Below are 14,234 nucleotides of genomic sequence, written 5' to 3'. Positions count from 1 at the left end.
TGACACGGTCACTTCTAAAAAGAAAAATATAAATAACATTTTGTCATTAATATAGAAACAGCATTAGAGCTCAGAATGCTCCACACCATGTCCCACATGGGCTTTGCACACCAATGGAGGCCTGAAGGCTTCAGGCAAAAGGGAGAAAGAGGATAATCAAGCTGATGTGGACATAGAGGAAGTGGGGGAGGGACTTCTCCACATTACCACTTTTGTGTGTTTGTCAAAGCTTAACAAATTGAAGTCCGTGTGAATTTGGAGTCTGTGATAAGCTCCACTTCTCCACCTGGTGTCATCTGGACAAGTCTAGTCACCAGTCTGGCTTCTCTCCAAGGGATGAGATCCAGCACCTGAACGATAAAGAGAAAATCTCTGGTTAAAACTAAAGAACACTGCATCTTGACTACTGTGTCCAGTTTGGGTCCCACCAGTACAAGAAACACTGTGGTTGACTGGAGCAAGTTCAGCACAGAGCCAAGGTGCTCTGAGGGCTGGAGCACTTGCCCTGTGACAAGAGGGTGAGGAAGCAGGGCTTGTTTGCAGTTATGATGCTATGTCTGTCATCAAAATTGAACTGAGATCTTCTCAGTGCTGCGTGGAGGACAAGAGGTAACAGGCTTTCACTGAGACACTAAATGAATATATGACTGGATATAAAAAGAAACTTTTCCCTATGAGAACAGTTAGCCACTGGGACAGGGGCAGAGAGGTGCAGCCTATGTCTTTTGCAGGTTGTCATGGAGACTGTCGAGATCAGACTGGATAAACTGAGTCTAACCTGAGCAACTGAACAACGTGGTGTCATCTCAGAGCTGACTGCTTTGAGCAGGGAGTTGGACTGGATAATGCCTCAAGGACTCTTCCAGCCTAGGATGTTTCTGTTAATAAGTGTTAATGAGTTAATAAACTCCATTAGGCAAGGCAGATAAGAAAGAACTTCCTTTGTTCCATGAGTGGTTCCTTTTTCCCCTTGTGCAGGTCAGTGGCAAAGATTTTCTCATATATTCTCCTACAGCAGTTTCAAGTTTTCCACTCTTATTTTTCAGCTGCATCTTGTCAGTCCCCTCCTGGCACTCTGGCCTTGCCTACTCTGGTGTTATCCATTCAAACATATCAAAGCTCCCAGACCGGCACAACGTCCCTGGTTTGGGGACCTGGTACTAGCAGTCCCCACAAAGTATGAGAATGAAAGCTCCTAACTACCATCTTCTATCGCTCTAGCTAAGGCCAAATGAGCATAGTTAACAAAATAACACTGCTGGGGGAAGGATTAACTGATAACCAGCTCTCATGCAAAACACTGCAGTAACCATTAAGGCTGCACATAGCTGGGAAACTGGGATCTCGCATTTCATATGCTACAGTTAAAAGGTAGGGAGTAACCAAAAGAAGCAAACTGATTACCTGTGACTTGCGTGGTCGCTGTCAACTTCTGGGAGTGCGGAGTGGAACTAGGAAAGAGCATTCTGGTTTCCTCTTCCTGAGAGCAGTTTTGACGTAGGAAAGATGTTGCCTCATAGCACACCTCCCTCTCATCCTGTACCTCTCCTATACCTTGGCAGTGCAGGTAAGCATCTAGCTCAGATGTTCCATCCCAGGAACTACAGCCACCTGTGTGGGTCCCTTGGCACTCTGTAGGTAGAATTAGCTCACAGTCTCTGTCTTCAGGAATGATGGGAATGCGTTGACCCAGATCATGTACACCCTTATAACAGCTCGGCAAGGTGTCATCAGGAAGCGTGTACTGCACATTCACTGCATAGTCTTCTGTATAGCAGCCACCGCCTCCACTGCCACTGTTGCTACTACAGGCTACCTGCTTCTCTTCATAGAAGCAGCATGGCAACCCTTCGTATTTTACCCTATCTGTCCTATGCAAGTGGTCTGATTTAATACTGTACAAGCCCTGGGTGCTCCCTGACTGTGGTTCTAACCCTGGGCCACATGCCCCCCACAGCGGAGAACTGAGGAAGAGTGCACTACAGTCAGCTGTCCCATTTCTAGGCTCCAGGGCAGAGTGCTGGAGTTCAAAGCAGCACGCGCATGCTTGCTCCATAAGCGGCCCTGTTATCTCTGGATTCTTCCAGTTCATTTTAACATCCAAGGCAGCACCAGGAGTGGCCTCAGGTCCTCCCTCTGAGGTAGTGCCATTTGGATCCCTGTGCTCTAGTGAGGAATTACTGCTATAGTTCATATCCATGCTGCAATTAGACAGTTGGTCCCCTGAGGAAGAAGCTGGCACAGGCCGGCAGTCAGCACTCACCAGACTGTGACTGTGAGCTGGAAGCTCATCCTGATGGGGGTCCTCCAAGAGAACAATTGCACCCTTGTTTGTACCACCAGCCTCACCCACTCGGCAAGGGCTTTTACTGCGGTAGATGTATGGGTCATAGTCACTGCTCAAAGAGCTGCGGAACGTGGAGCAACTCCCATATACACCTTGGTTGCTGACCTCGGTGCAGTCAACCATGGAATCGCTGGAGGAGCAGTGACACTGACCAGAACTGCTGCTGCTGCTGTCACTTCCAGGGCAGTCAGCTAAATATCCACTGCACACTGAACGATGACCGTGATAGCAGCTAAAGCTGGAGGTACTGCCACTCTCCAAGCGAGATGAGGGCACTACGTGTACCACAGGAGGGAAAAGCACACTGCTACCAGGCTGAAAGGCACGGGAAGGACCCTTTGAGGAAATGCCAGTTGAAGGCTGTCCATCTTGCTCAGGGTAACTAAGGCCTTGGAAGTAGTAGTGCTGATACATGGTCTCGTACTGGGAAAAGCACGCTGCTTTAGAAAAGTTTCGTCCTCCAAACTTGGGTCGTCGGAAGTTGTGAGCTGGAGAATAAGCCCTATGTTCCAGGCTGCAGTGGTGTGTGTTTAAAGCATGGTCCAAATGAATAGGCTGATAACTTCGGATATAGGCTGCAGATTGGGCTTGGTAGAGGCTCTGTTCACCGTGTCTCTCAACTGTAAGTACTGTGATGGGATTTCCATGAGGGTCCATGCTTGTCCGTGTAGGATACGCTGTTATCTGGTTCGCTCTGTGCACCCGGCCTGGGTAATGGACTGGCAGAATCACCCTCTGCTGCCGGCTGCGTGCTGAGTTGATGGATTCCAGACAGACTGGGCCTGTGTTTCCCTTCTTCTGTTCTAAAGGAGAGAAATAAGGAGTGAAGAAGTAGGAGTATAGTCATGCAGGTTAAGAGCGAATCTGGCAGTCAATGCTGTTGTTTTTGCTTTGCACATTACTTTCCACAAACCAGTTTAAAAAAAAATTATTAAATAATTCTATTAAATGTAATTGTCCTCATTGTGTTCAAGGGCTGACCAATGCTGCTCTCTGCTGAGCACTGTGCCCATAACAAGGGAAAAACAGAAATGTGGCTTGATACTCCAGAGTATGCAGTCATTTTTAAACAACTGCATTTCTAGGGTTGCACTACAATGAAACTATGGGCTTTACAGAGATTTATCTACAGGCATAGCTTCTGTTTCATACTGTGAAGCCTGAAGTCCAAAACACACGATGCAGCTGAGCATCCCCACCTCATTAGCAGGACATACCAATGATGTTATGGCGGCAGTGAGGACAGGTGTGATGCTGCAGTAACCAAGGATCCACACATTTCTTGTGAAATCGGTGAGTGCAGGGAATGACACGCAGCTCCTAAAGGAACACATGGAGGGACATAAAAAGTACTGATGCCTAATGAGTAAATCTTCACACTTTATTCCTAGCTCTTTTTTTTTTTTTAACATAGCCAAATTCCTGCTCTAGAAGCAGTAAGGAGAAAAAAAAACCCACTACATTCAGCCAAAAGCACAGTGGTTAGGGATAAACCCTCTGAAGAAGTGGTCTAATGTTAGAACTTCATTGCGAGTAGCCAGCATTTCTCAGGGTGCTTTTTACTGTGTGTCCTGTGCCTTAATGCGTTGGGGGAACCCGTACTAAAGTATTAAAGTAATCCCCAAAATATGAAATGTACTTAAACAAAGATCAATGGAGTCCAATTAACAGCGCTTTCATTCTTTATATGGAAGTTTAAAGCTTTGATTATTGATTGCTGCTGTCTTAACAGGCCTATTTTCTACTTCACCCTTTCATTGCTTTCTCTGGTAGAACTACGTCAGAGAAGGCAATCGCTGACATCAACACAGAAATGATAAACAGAAGGCTGAAACCGGCTCCTGAACCTTGTGGAGCTCCCTCCCTTCTCTGGTCTCCCATCAGTGCAGCCTGAGGGAGGGATCAACCTACAAAGTGAAACCTCCTCAGCTCTCACTTTGCAGCGTGGTGAAAAGCTCTTGAGACTTACATTGCTGACTGCACAATGCAGCTGAGGCTGAGCTGGCTGCTCAATGCGATCTGTCCGACAAATGGCACAACCTCAATACATGATGCATCCAACAGCTAGCTGTATGTCACAGGGCTAAAATAAATCAAGCTATAAACTATATTCTCAGCCTATGTTGAAGAAACGTTCTATCCTTTACCTCCCCATCAATGTACTTCTCCAAGCAGATGGCACAGTCAGAGGTAGAGCTGCTACTGAGTGTATCCAGAGCACCGCAGCTACCTTCCCGGTGTCCCTTGCTTTTAGACTTAAACTTCCTGGTCTCCATTTTTTCCAGTGCTTGCACTGCAAGCCTGTTCATGGAATTCTAGAACATAAGAAGAAGAAAAAAAGGCAACACTGCTGCATAAGGGACTGTAGTGTAGCAGCAGAGAAAACACCACCGCATCAAATTAATGTACCTTTCAAATCACAGCAGGCTCAAACTAACGCACCGTGCTTTGCATTCCTTATACATGCATACCCACGCACTGAACAGTTTACAAATTCAAACTGCAAGGTCCATTAGCTTCTATTTGCTTTCTCCTTCATGCCTGATAGGAAAAAATACCTCATCTAGAATTACCACATTTTATACCTCACAACCTTCTCCAACTAAGAATTAAAGGATATTACTCTACTGAAAAAGAGTTGTGATTTCTTCTAAATCATTACAATCTCTCCACAACACATGAATGAACGTTTGGACTTCTTTTGGAGTACAACAGCATTACTGATACTCAACTTCTGAACAGAAATACTCTTCCTTCCCAAAGGCCAAATGGTTCGTTCAATACTCAGTGTCTGAATTTAACTGAAGGGACATCAAAGGTCAGCGTAGATCTCCTTTAAAAACATTGTCACATCCATTCAAAGGCCTACACCCATGGATAAAACCCTTTCCCCAGAGATGGCTATTCTAAGTCAGCATCCTGTATTCCTAAAGGCTGCAAGTTCTAGGGTGAAATAAAAGAAACTAACTTTCAGCATTCAATAAATAAACCATTACTGCTCTTACCTGACTACGTCGTTGTTTCAGTTTGATCTTGACAAGAAGAATGAGGCAAACAAGAGACACAACCACAAAGAAGGCCAGGAAAATTCCCATATCAAAGTACTCAGTAGGTTGCTTAAAAATTAGAACAACATTATTATTTTTCCTATCTTTCTATCAGAGTCAAATCTACTGTTCCTTTCTCTTTTCTACTTTCTCAGTGGTCAGTGTCACATACCTACACAGAAAATGTTAAGTCAATGCACTCTGCTCATTAACAAGGATTCTATGGGACAAACCTGAGGTACATGCGTTACTGCAAGTGAATGAAATACACAGAGTGCCAATCAGGAGATGTCAGGTTCACAGCAGCCCTGGGCTAATTCTACATGAAAACAGAGTGTTTTTTTAAATTGAATTGTACTAGTACAAATTTTCCTTTCTTATTGGTTTGCTTGCATATCTAAGCAACTAAAAATGAGTATTTACATCTTCAGCAAATGGTGCACTTCTCACTTTTTGTATCAGAAGTATTCCTTGAAAATACAGCAAAACCAAAGTGGTAACTGGGTCATTGCTGACTTTTAGTTTTGTTCTTCTTATATCAGCTACATGCAATGGGTGCTAAAAAAATCTCTAGAATAACATTTTCTATTAAAATTACAAATATCAGATACAAAATAACTAACCCATGTTTAAAATATCACCCAAGAAATTAATTAACACAGGGCAGACTATCTTACAAATCTGAACTGCTAGGTGCATACAGTAACTGTAGTATATACCTAAGAAAAAGGAAAGCCTCTATTATGTAAAATTGCTAGCCACTTATAAATTCTAAAGAACATATATATGGAAGACATCAGGTCCCACACTGTGGATTCTACACTTAAATCAAACGTAGCCACTTGTCCACAGTAAAGTTTCTCAGTTGATTTAGGTCAGCAGAATTTCTCATCTGTTAAGTCTCTGCACTGCAGTTAGCAAGCACTGCACGCAGTAACAGCAGGGCAACGTTTAGATAAAGTTCCTTAAAGTCTCACCCGTGGGGGGCGATGCTGAATCCTTGCTCGTGCCACTTTCTGCTTGTTAACTATGTTCATTAGCTTGACAGCATCCGCACCCTTCACATACACCACTGGTCTCTTCAGAGGGTCTTCTAAGCCCTGGTTCAGCTAGAACAACAACAACAAATCTGCTCAGGAGGCACATCTCAGCACAAGTACTTCTCCTCTTCTGGAGAATGGAAAGAAGAGGAAATGAATGTGAAAGCAGAACCGACTCCAGCACCAATCGTTTTTCTCTACTACAAACCTAACTGTTCACTTAGGTCCTTTGGCTGAGAATCAAAATGCATGACACACAAATGTCCAGAACTGCATAGAAAGCAGTCAATCAAGTACCACTTGTGGTTGGTGTATGTGAAACTAGGTCTTGTCATTCATCTTCTGGTTGTGAGCATTTGCATAAGCTGCTGCTCTGTCCTGTAATAAAGCCTACAATGCCAGCTGCTGCCCTAACCTCTTTCCATTTTATTTGTTCATGCAAATAGTCAATAATCAACTAATTTTCCAATCACTGTAGCTAGCTGCACCCAGTTAATTAGCAACAGTCAAGGACGGAGAGCTGTTGGTAGATGAAAGACACAGAGGCAGCAACTCAGCTTTGCATGTTTAGAGATGGACGGATGGCTGAGAGTAATTGGAAGTTGCAATACAGAGAAAAGACTGGAAACAAGATAGATAACACCCCTGTGAGATAATTTTTGAAAAAATACTGAGAATGTTTGCAAAATTAAGGCTGTAGCCTTGATGCACATGCAGACCACAGCTCCCAAATACCTACTGCAGAGTCCATACTCCTCAGACCAACAGATGCTAATTTCACAATTAAAGCCAGCTTTTTAAATGTAAACACAGAGTCTCTCTTTCCTCAGGAAGTTCAGCTGCACTTGAAAATATTCCGCTTCACTTGTTTCTGCTGTATCTTTCTTAAGACAGAAGAAAACTAAACCAAATGTAGACTATTTTCATGCTTGTTAAGCTCATTTTCTCTACTCAGTTAACTCGAAATTGCCTGGCAGGATCTTCTCAAAGCTTCTCACAGAAATATTACCTCACCCATCTAAAAGGAGAAGATGGAACTTACACAGTGACCCCTGGGGAAAAAGAAAAAAAAAAAAGAAAAAGAAAAATTCTGCTGGTCCACACAATACTTAGGCCAAAATTCAAAGCTGCAAATAAGAAAAAAATAGTTATACTTCTTTTTTTTTCTTTTTGTAGGAATTCGTTTGAAGTTTGAAGCCCATTTTACAATCTCAAAAATAACAGCTGCTCAATAATGCTGTTGATCAAAGCTGGGCACGGCCAAACCCCCTGTATGCAGTGCTGGGCAGAAACCTCATCGCCTCGAGGCCACTCGTATTTGCCTCTATCCTTCCTCAAAAATGCAGTACCACTATTGGATTCAAGATTCTAGCAAAGGCTAGAAGAAAAATCTAACTCCCCACGCTCCTCTCCTATCATTCTCAGCATCTCCATTGCTTCTTGCCTGCCAGAAGATCAGCAGGAGATGGCCAGAATCTGCGTGTCTTAACGTTGCTGTGCTCAGAGCCCTGCCTACCCTGCGCTGCTGCCTCCGCAGTTCTAAAGGAGTCCAACAGAGGGTGTAATAAAACTAAGCTCCCTCCCTCATACCTGATCAATGGCATCTGGGTTTTCAGAAACATCAAAGATGACCGCTGTGGCTCCTCGCTGCACTGCTCTTTTTGCCTGCAATAGGAAAGACAGCATCCTCAGACTTATCCCAAAAGATCACAGTCACCACCGAAATTACTCTCTTTCTTCATTTCAGGACAGCAAACTTCACACTGCTAGATTCTGTGTAGTTAAAGTAAATGACAGAGTCATTGCAAACACAAAGTCATGGAACCAACATGGAACGCGGTTAAACTTCACTGTAGCTTCTGCAATCTCTGCCTTTTCCCACTGAAACTCCTTCTTCAACAAGGTTTAAAATAAGTTCACATGTCATTAAGACCCTTCAAAGATTTTAAATATAATACTTTTATTTTTCCCCCTTCCATATTACTTGAAAGCACTATCAAAAAGCATACCATGTGATTTGGGGTGAGATGCGAGTTCACTAGAGTAGAAAAATAAAGGCAGACCAGGTTCTTTATGATCTGTGTCTTGGCCATAACAAGCTCTTGGTATCAACTTGTGTACAAAGTGCCTGCAGAGAACACTGCTCTTTCTGGCCACTGGAGGTCAGAACTGTTGCATATAATGTTTCAGCATCGGAGCTGTTTAAATGCGAAGCTTTCAACTAATAGCATCCAAAGCTGGAGTTACCAACAGTGGGAAAAAAATAAATAATTAGAACATATTAAAATTCCTTGGGATAGATAAAAGAGTACTTTAACCATCTAGGCTAAGACAGTGTTATCTGTTTCTGCCACTGTGCCTCTCCACATTTCACTCAAGAGATGCTCAGCAGCTCCAAAGAGCAATCATTGCCAAAAGCTTCTCAAATCTGCTTCTACCTTTGGTGGATGCAGACAGCAAAGCATTATTTCCTCCACCATCACAGACTAAACAAGAGGACACTGGCTCTGCAGAGAGACTGGCAAAACCTGAACCTGAGATATAAAGGAAGCACCCAAAAGTTGTGGATTATGAAACATCACACAGTGCTTTAGCACAGAATGAGGGGACCTTAAAGATGACCCAGCCTCAACCCCCTGCCATGGGCTGGTTGCCCCCACCAGCTCAGGCTGCCCGGAGCCCCATCCAACCTAGTCTTCAATGCCTCCAGGGATGGGGCACCCACAGCTCTGGGCTGCAGTGCCACGGTCCCATCACCCGCTGAGTACAGAATTTCTTCCTAACATTAAACCTCATCCTTCCCTCTTTTAGTTTAAAGCCGTTCCCCCATGTCCTGTGACTATCAGACGCTAAGATGACGGCTGGCCAGAACAAAACTGTGAATTTGAACATCTTCAGGTAGTTTTCTTTTTTCTATTCTTCTATTTCATTTTTATTTTAAAACTAACAAAGTCCATCAGACAGCACATGAAGGAAACCAACACCCAGACGGAGTCTCTTTCTCAGAGCAGCAGGTATTTGTCCTCTTTGAAGTCAGCACACCTGGCTAATCACTAGTAGCTGTTGGGGAGGAAAAGTTAAAAGGAATTTAGTACACATTCTCCACTGAAGAGATGTGGCCCTGAGGTGAAAACTCATCCCTGTTTCCCTAAGAGGCACCTTTTACAAACATGCAGCACATGTAGAACTGTTCAAGGTATTTAGGCTGTTCTTTCAGAATGGTCAGCCAACAAGCGAGGCACTTTGATCTCTGGAAATATTCTTAAAAAGGATTTAGAGGTCGGTTCAGAAAAATTCTTCATTTGCAAACACATCAAATGAGCAGTACACGGCACAGCAACTCATTAAGTTCCCGTGAACGAGATGCAATCCGTATGTTTTACTCTCTACTGCAAAATCAGCATTCGCAGGCTGTCCAAAGCAGTTCTGGGTACCCCATCCCAGGAGATGGCCAAGGCCACAGATGGGTCCTGGGCAGCCTGAGCTGGGGGGGTGGGCACCCAGCCCCATAGGGATGGAGCTGGGTGATCTTTAAGGTCCCCTCCAACCTCAGCCATTCTACATTAGAAATTAAAAATACCAACTGGGTTCAAAATTTGTGCTGGAGACGATAACATTCTTTGCCATGTCTCAATAGTAAGCAGTATAAGACAACTGGAAGGAATCCCAAGTAATACAGTTGGAAACATTTTCTATAAGGCTGTTCAACAGTAGTATTGTACCTATCAGGAGGGTTTCCCTTATCATTCTACCTGAATTTTTATCCCTCCCAACGCTTATACACAGCAAGTTTTATTTAATCCCACTAATACTTGTGCGTCAAGCCAATACATTGAAAATTAATCATGATATGTCACAGGATTATTTTGATTCTTTGGTACCATGGAAGATTGAGTCAGAAGGGATCTTTAAAGGCCATCTGTTCCCTCTCCCCTGCAGTGAAGAGGAACACACAGAGCTCCATCAGGTGCTCAGAGCCTTGTCCCCTGAGCTTAGGTGTCTCCCAGATGGATGAGTGATGGGGTATCCACTACATCTCTGGGCAATCTGTACCAGATGGTTCAGAAGGTGGAAGATGGGGCAGCAATGACATTCCTGCTGTAAGGTTCACGACCACCTGAGGAAACTGAACATCCGTAAGTCTGTGAGTCCCAAAGAGATGCATCCCAGACTTCTGAGGTTACTGGCTCACACAGTCATCAAGTCATTCCCAATGATATTTGGAGTCACGGCAGTCCCCAGTGACTGCAAAAAGGCCGTGTCACACTCATTTTTAGGAAGGGTAGAAAGGACAACCCAGGGAACTCCCAACCCGTCAGCTTCATCTCTGTGCCGGGAAAGATGACAGCACAGATCTTCCTGGAAGCTACGCTAAGGCACACGAGAGGGGACGACCAGCACGGCTCCGCCAAGGCAGGTCTCCGCAGTGAGACCAGCTCCACAGTGCACACATTTCAGGGGTTCCCACCCCTCTCACGCGCCTCGTCCACCCCATCCCAGGAAGCAGCACACAGCAGCGCCCGCTCCAGCGCTCTGCGGCTCCAGCTCCGCCGCTTGGCGGCAGCCCGGCCTGACCTTCCAGGTTTCGCTGGCAAGAGATCAGAGAGCAGCCACAAACACACCACACAGCCTGCCGCTCCTCGCCGCTCCCCCTTCCTCCTCCTCCTCCTCCTCCTCCTCCTCCTCCTCCCCTAAAACTCGTTTTTAAAACCGCAGCGCTCTGTTGAGAAGCAAACGAGTGTGAGCAGGCTGAGGCCTGAGCACAGCCGCTTCTCTCATCTCATGCTCTCCTTCCTATAGGTTGGAGGGGGGCAAACTGGGGGCCCACCGTGCACCCACAGCTCCAAAAATCTCAGGGTTAGGCTGCAGGGACACCCTTCCATCCTCTGATCCCCAAACCCGTTGGGTAATTAAAGCCAAAACATCTTTGAAAACATCCTATCTGCTCCCTAGCAATCAGGGCAGCTCAAAATAATGCAGCCAATACAAGTCCCAATTAAAATGATCCCGGTCTATAATAGGCATGTGACTTTTGCATATTAGGCTATTCAACCCTTTAAAGACTGCTCCCTAAACACATTTTTCTGAGCGAAGCGGCCAAAAGCTAGATCACAAAGAGGCACACCAACTGGGAGAGAGGAACAGAAGTCATACTGCCGTCTGCTTTACCTTCACAACTCCAAGGTCAAACGTGTATTTCCCCAATTCAATTTCCGTGCAATTAGCAGAAAGCAGTAAAGAAGCCAGGAATAGAAGTTTCTGAGATTACTTCCCTTCAATGGTTTAAAATAAATGACATTTTACTGCATCGCAGTGTTCTTCCTCTTTTGTAAGGAGCAATAAAAATAATAATAATAAAAAAGCAGTGATATACTTTCTGTAATTTAAATAGTTACTCTTTGTTCATAATGACAGTCACCTTCCAGTTCTTCTTCACATTCCGAGTTCAAAAGCCTATGCTATAGAACGGCTCTGACCTGTTTGCTTGACAAGGCTACTGCATAGAATCATCACCACCTTAACTTTTACTCTTCCTGAACAGTGCTCCCACATCCTCCTGGTGAGGCACTGCACAGGGTGCCCAGAGAGCTGGTGCTGCCCCATCCCTGCACACAGCCACGCTCAGGGCACGGCGCTGTGAGCACTGCTGGAGCTGTGGGTGTCCCTGTGCACTGCAGGCACTGGGAGCAGATGGCATTCGAGGGTCCCTTCGGACTCAAGCCATTCTATGGGTCTGTGATCCTGACTGATGTTACATGGAAGTTGTTGTATCGTCCGTGCACATCAACAGCTAACTCTGACACGTGCAAACGTTAGGCCCAATAGTGCAAAAACCGCTCATTGAGAGCAGGAGGACTGGAGATGACAACAGTTTCCAGGAAGTTCTCTACTGGCAACTCCTAAATTACTTTGTCCTCAAGTACAAAGAATAATGAAACACTAAATCGACATTAACTGTAACAATAGGAAGGTGATTCCACTCTGGAAACAGAAATCAGGGTGTATAGCTGAATCTGCTCTCTGGATACGGCACTCAATCCTTTGTTTCCTCTGTTTTTTGGTATTTAAGCATGTGCTTGTGTACAGAGCAGAATCAGCTAACTTTCCCATAACAAGCTTATTCTCCTATTCCATCTGGACCTCAGGAAACACAGTTAACAGAGGCTGCCTGGGAAGGTTAGTTACAGAGTCTCCATCCCTAGAGAAAAGTTTCCTGAACGCTCTTGGGCAATGGGTGTCCTTGCTTAAGCAGGGGGTGGACCAGATGGCATCCAGGGGTCCCTCCAACCTCAGCCATTCTGTAAGTAGCTCTCTTCTTTAACAACCTTCTTTCACTGTCTGAAAAGTATGAGGATGAAGCAGGTTCTTGGTGTGTTGCTTAAAGGGTGGCTCTCATCCAACATGAGCCATAATCCATTCCCAGCTTCGTGCAAACAAGCCAAAGAGAAAACAGAGCCACAAGCAGTGCTTTCAGTGGATGCAGATAACAGACTGGTCATGCAGAAGCATAATTAGAGGAGAGGAACAAATCTTTAAAGTTGAGTGAAGGGCAAAAGAACAGGAAGAGGTCCATGCAGAGCATGATAACATTGTGGTTACACAGGTGAAGGGAAACAACTGATGAGGCACGATACGTATGTTTAAAGTTTATCTAAGCAACACAGAGAACAAAGGTAGCAAAGGATGCGGAGAGAATTTCAGTCCATAACTGCTCTGAAAGGTTTGTAGCCATGTATTGCAACGATCACATCAGCAAACACTGTAAGCAGTACTCCAACACACAGCCATCTATTGGTTCCAACCAGCTCCAACACACTGCCATGGGCAGACACCTCCCACCAGGTCAGGCTGCCCAAAGCCTCATCCACCCTGGCCTTGAATGAGACACCCACAGCTCCTTCGGGCAGCCTGTTCCAGAGTGTCATCTTTAGTAGAACTTCATCCTAATACCTAATCTAACCCTCCTCTTTTAGTTTAAAGCTCTTATCCCTTGTCCTATCACTACAGTCCCTCATAAGTAGTCTCTCTACCTTTGGTCACAACAAGGGCTCCCTGCAGCTTTCTCTGCTCCAGGCTGAACCCCGGCTCCCTCAGCCTTTTGTCACAGGAGAGGTATCCAGGTATCCAGCTCCTGCTCTAACTTTGTCTCATATACTGATTTTACCTATATACAGCTACAGAACCCTTTTCAACTGATGTTTTCTGCATTGGCTTCAAGTGCTGTGACTACTTTGCTCCCTGACACGTGCAAAAAAAATTCACCTCAGAACTGCACAAATGTCTCCACTCATCTTGATTGAAGAATTAAAGTAACTAATAGAATTTCATTAGCAATAATCCTGTTTGAGATTTGCATTTTCCAATCTGCACAGCAGTTTCTATTGGATTATTTTGCTTTGTGTGAGACACAGTACACAACAGGTTAAAAATGCTTTAAGTATACTTCAGTTAATCATAAACCAGGCATGGAACAATCAAGCAAGGTAGTTGAGTTTTCCCCTCAGAAAGTCCAGGAAGAAAACAAGCTGTTAAAAATGCTGGTTTTGTGCATTAGAAATGCCACAAAATGAAGCACAGTGGTTAGGTAATGTGAATGGGCTGAAAGTAAGATGTCCAGCAAGGAGGACAAAGACCTAGGGGTTCTCTTAAAAAAGTCAGTTCTGCATCAGTTTATTCAGATATAAGGCAGACTTTTTTTTACCCCATAATTGAATGTTAGGCATAGACGATTCTAGAGCAACTAAAAATCAGAGCTACAGAACCACCTTTGAATTTGCTTTTTCTCAATCCCTTAAACAC

At 44.6% G+C, this 14,234-nt stretch overlaps 1 protein-coding gene across 1 annotated transcript in view; it reads right to left on the bottom strand.

Moving 5' to 3' along the window:
• Positions 1-306: 306 nt before the first annotated feature.
• ZNRF3 (zinc and ring finger 3) overlaps positions 307-14,234 on the bottom strand; it is a gene marked incomplete at both ends in the record, with an annotated part of 70,126 nt that continues 56,198 nt past the window's right edge. Inside the window, 7 exons of the mRNA XM_079544099.1 lie at positions 307-350; positions 1,405-3,150; positions 3,565-3,667; positions 4,495-4,662; positions 5,353-5,463; positions 6,372-6,503; positions 8,025-8,099. Coding sequence (XP_079400225.1) covers positions 307-350; positions 1,405-3,150; positions 3,565-3,667; positions 4,495-4,662; positions 5,353-5,463; positions 6,372-6,503; positions 8,025-8,099 — 2,379 coding nt within the window. The remainder of the gene's footprint in view (positions 351-1,404; positions 3,151-3,564; positions 3,668-4,494; positions 4,663-5,352; positions 5,464-6,371; positions 6,504-8,024; positions 8,100-14,234) is intronic.

The sequence above is a fragment of the Tetrao urogallus genome, assembly GCF_951394365.1.
Source record: "Tetrao urogallus genome assembly, chromosome: 17".
Classification (NCBI taxonomy): domain Eukaryota; kingdom Metazoa; phylum Chordata; class Aves; order Galliformes; family Phasianidae; genus Tetrao; species Tetrao urogallus.
This window is presented reverse-complemented; position numbering and strand designations above follow the sequence as displayed.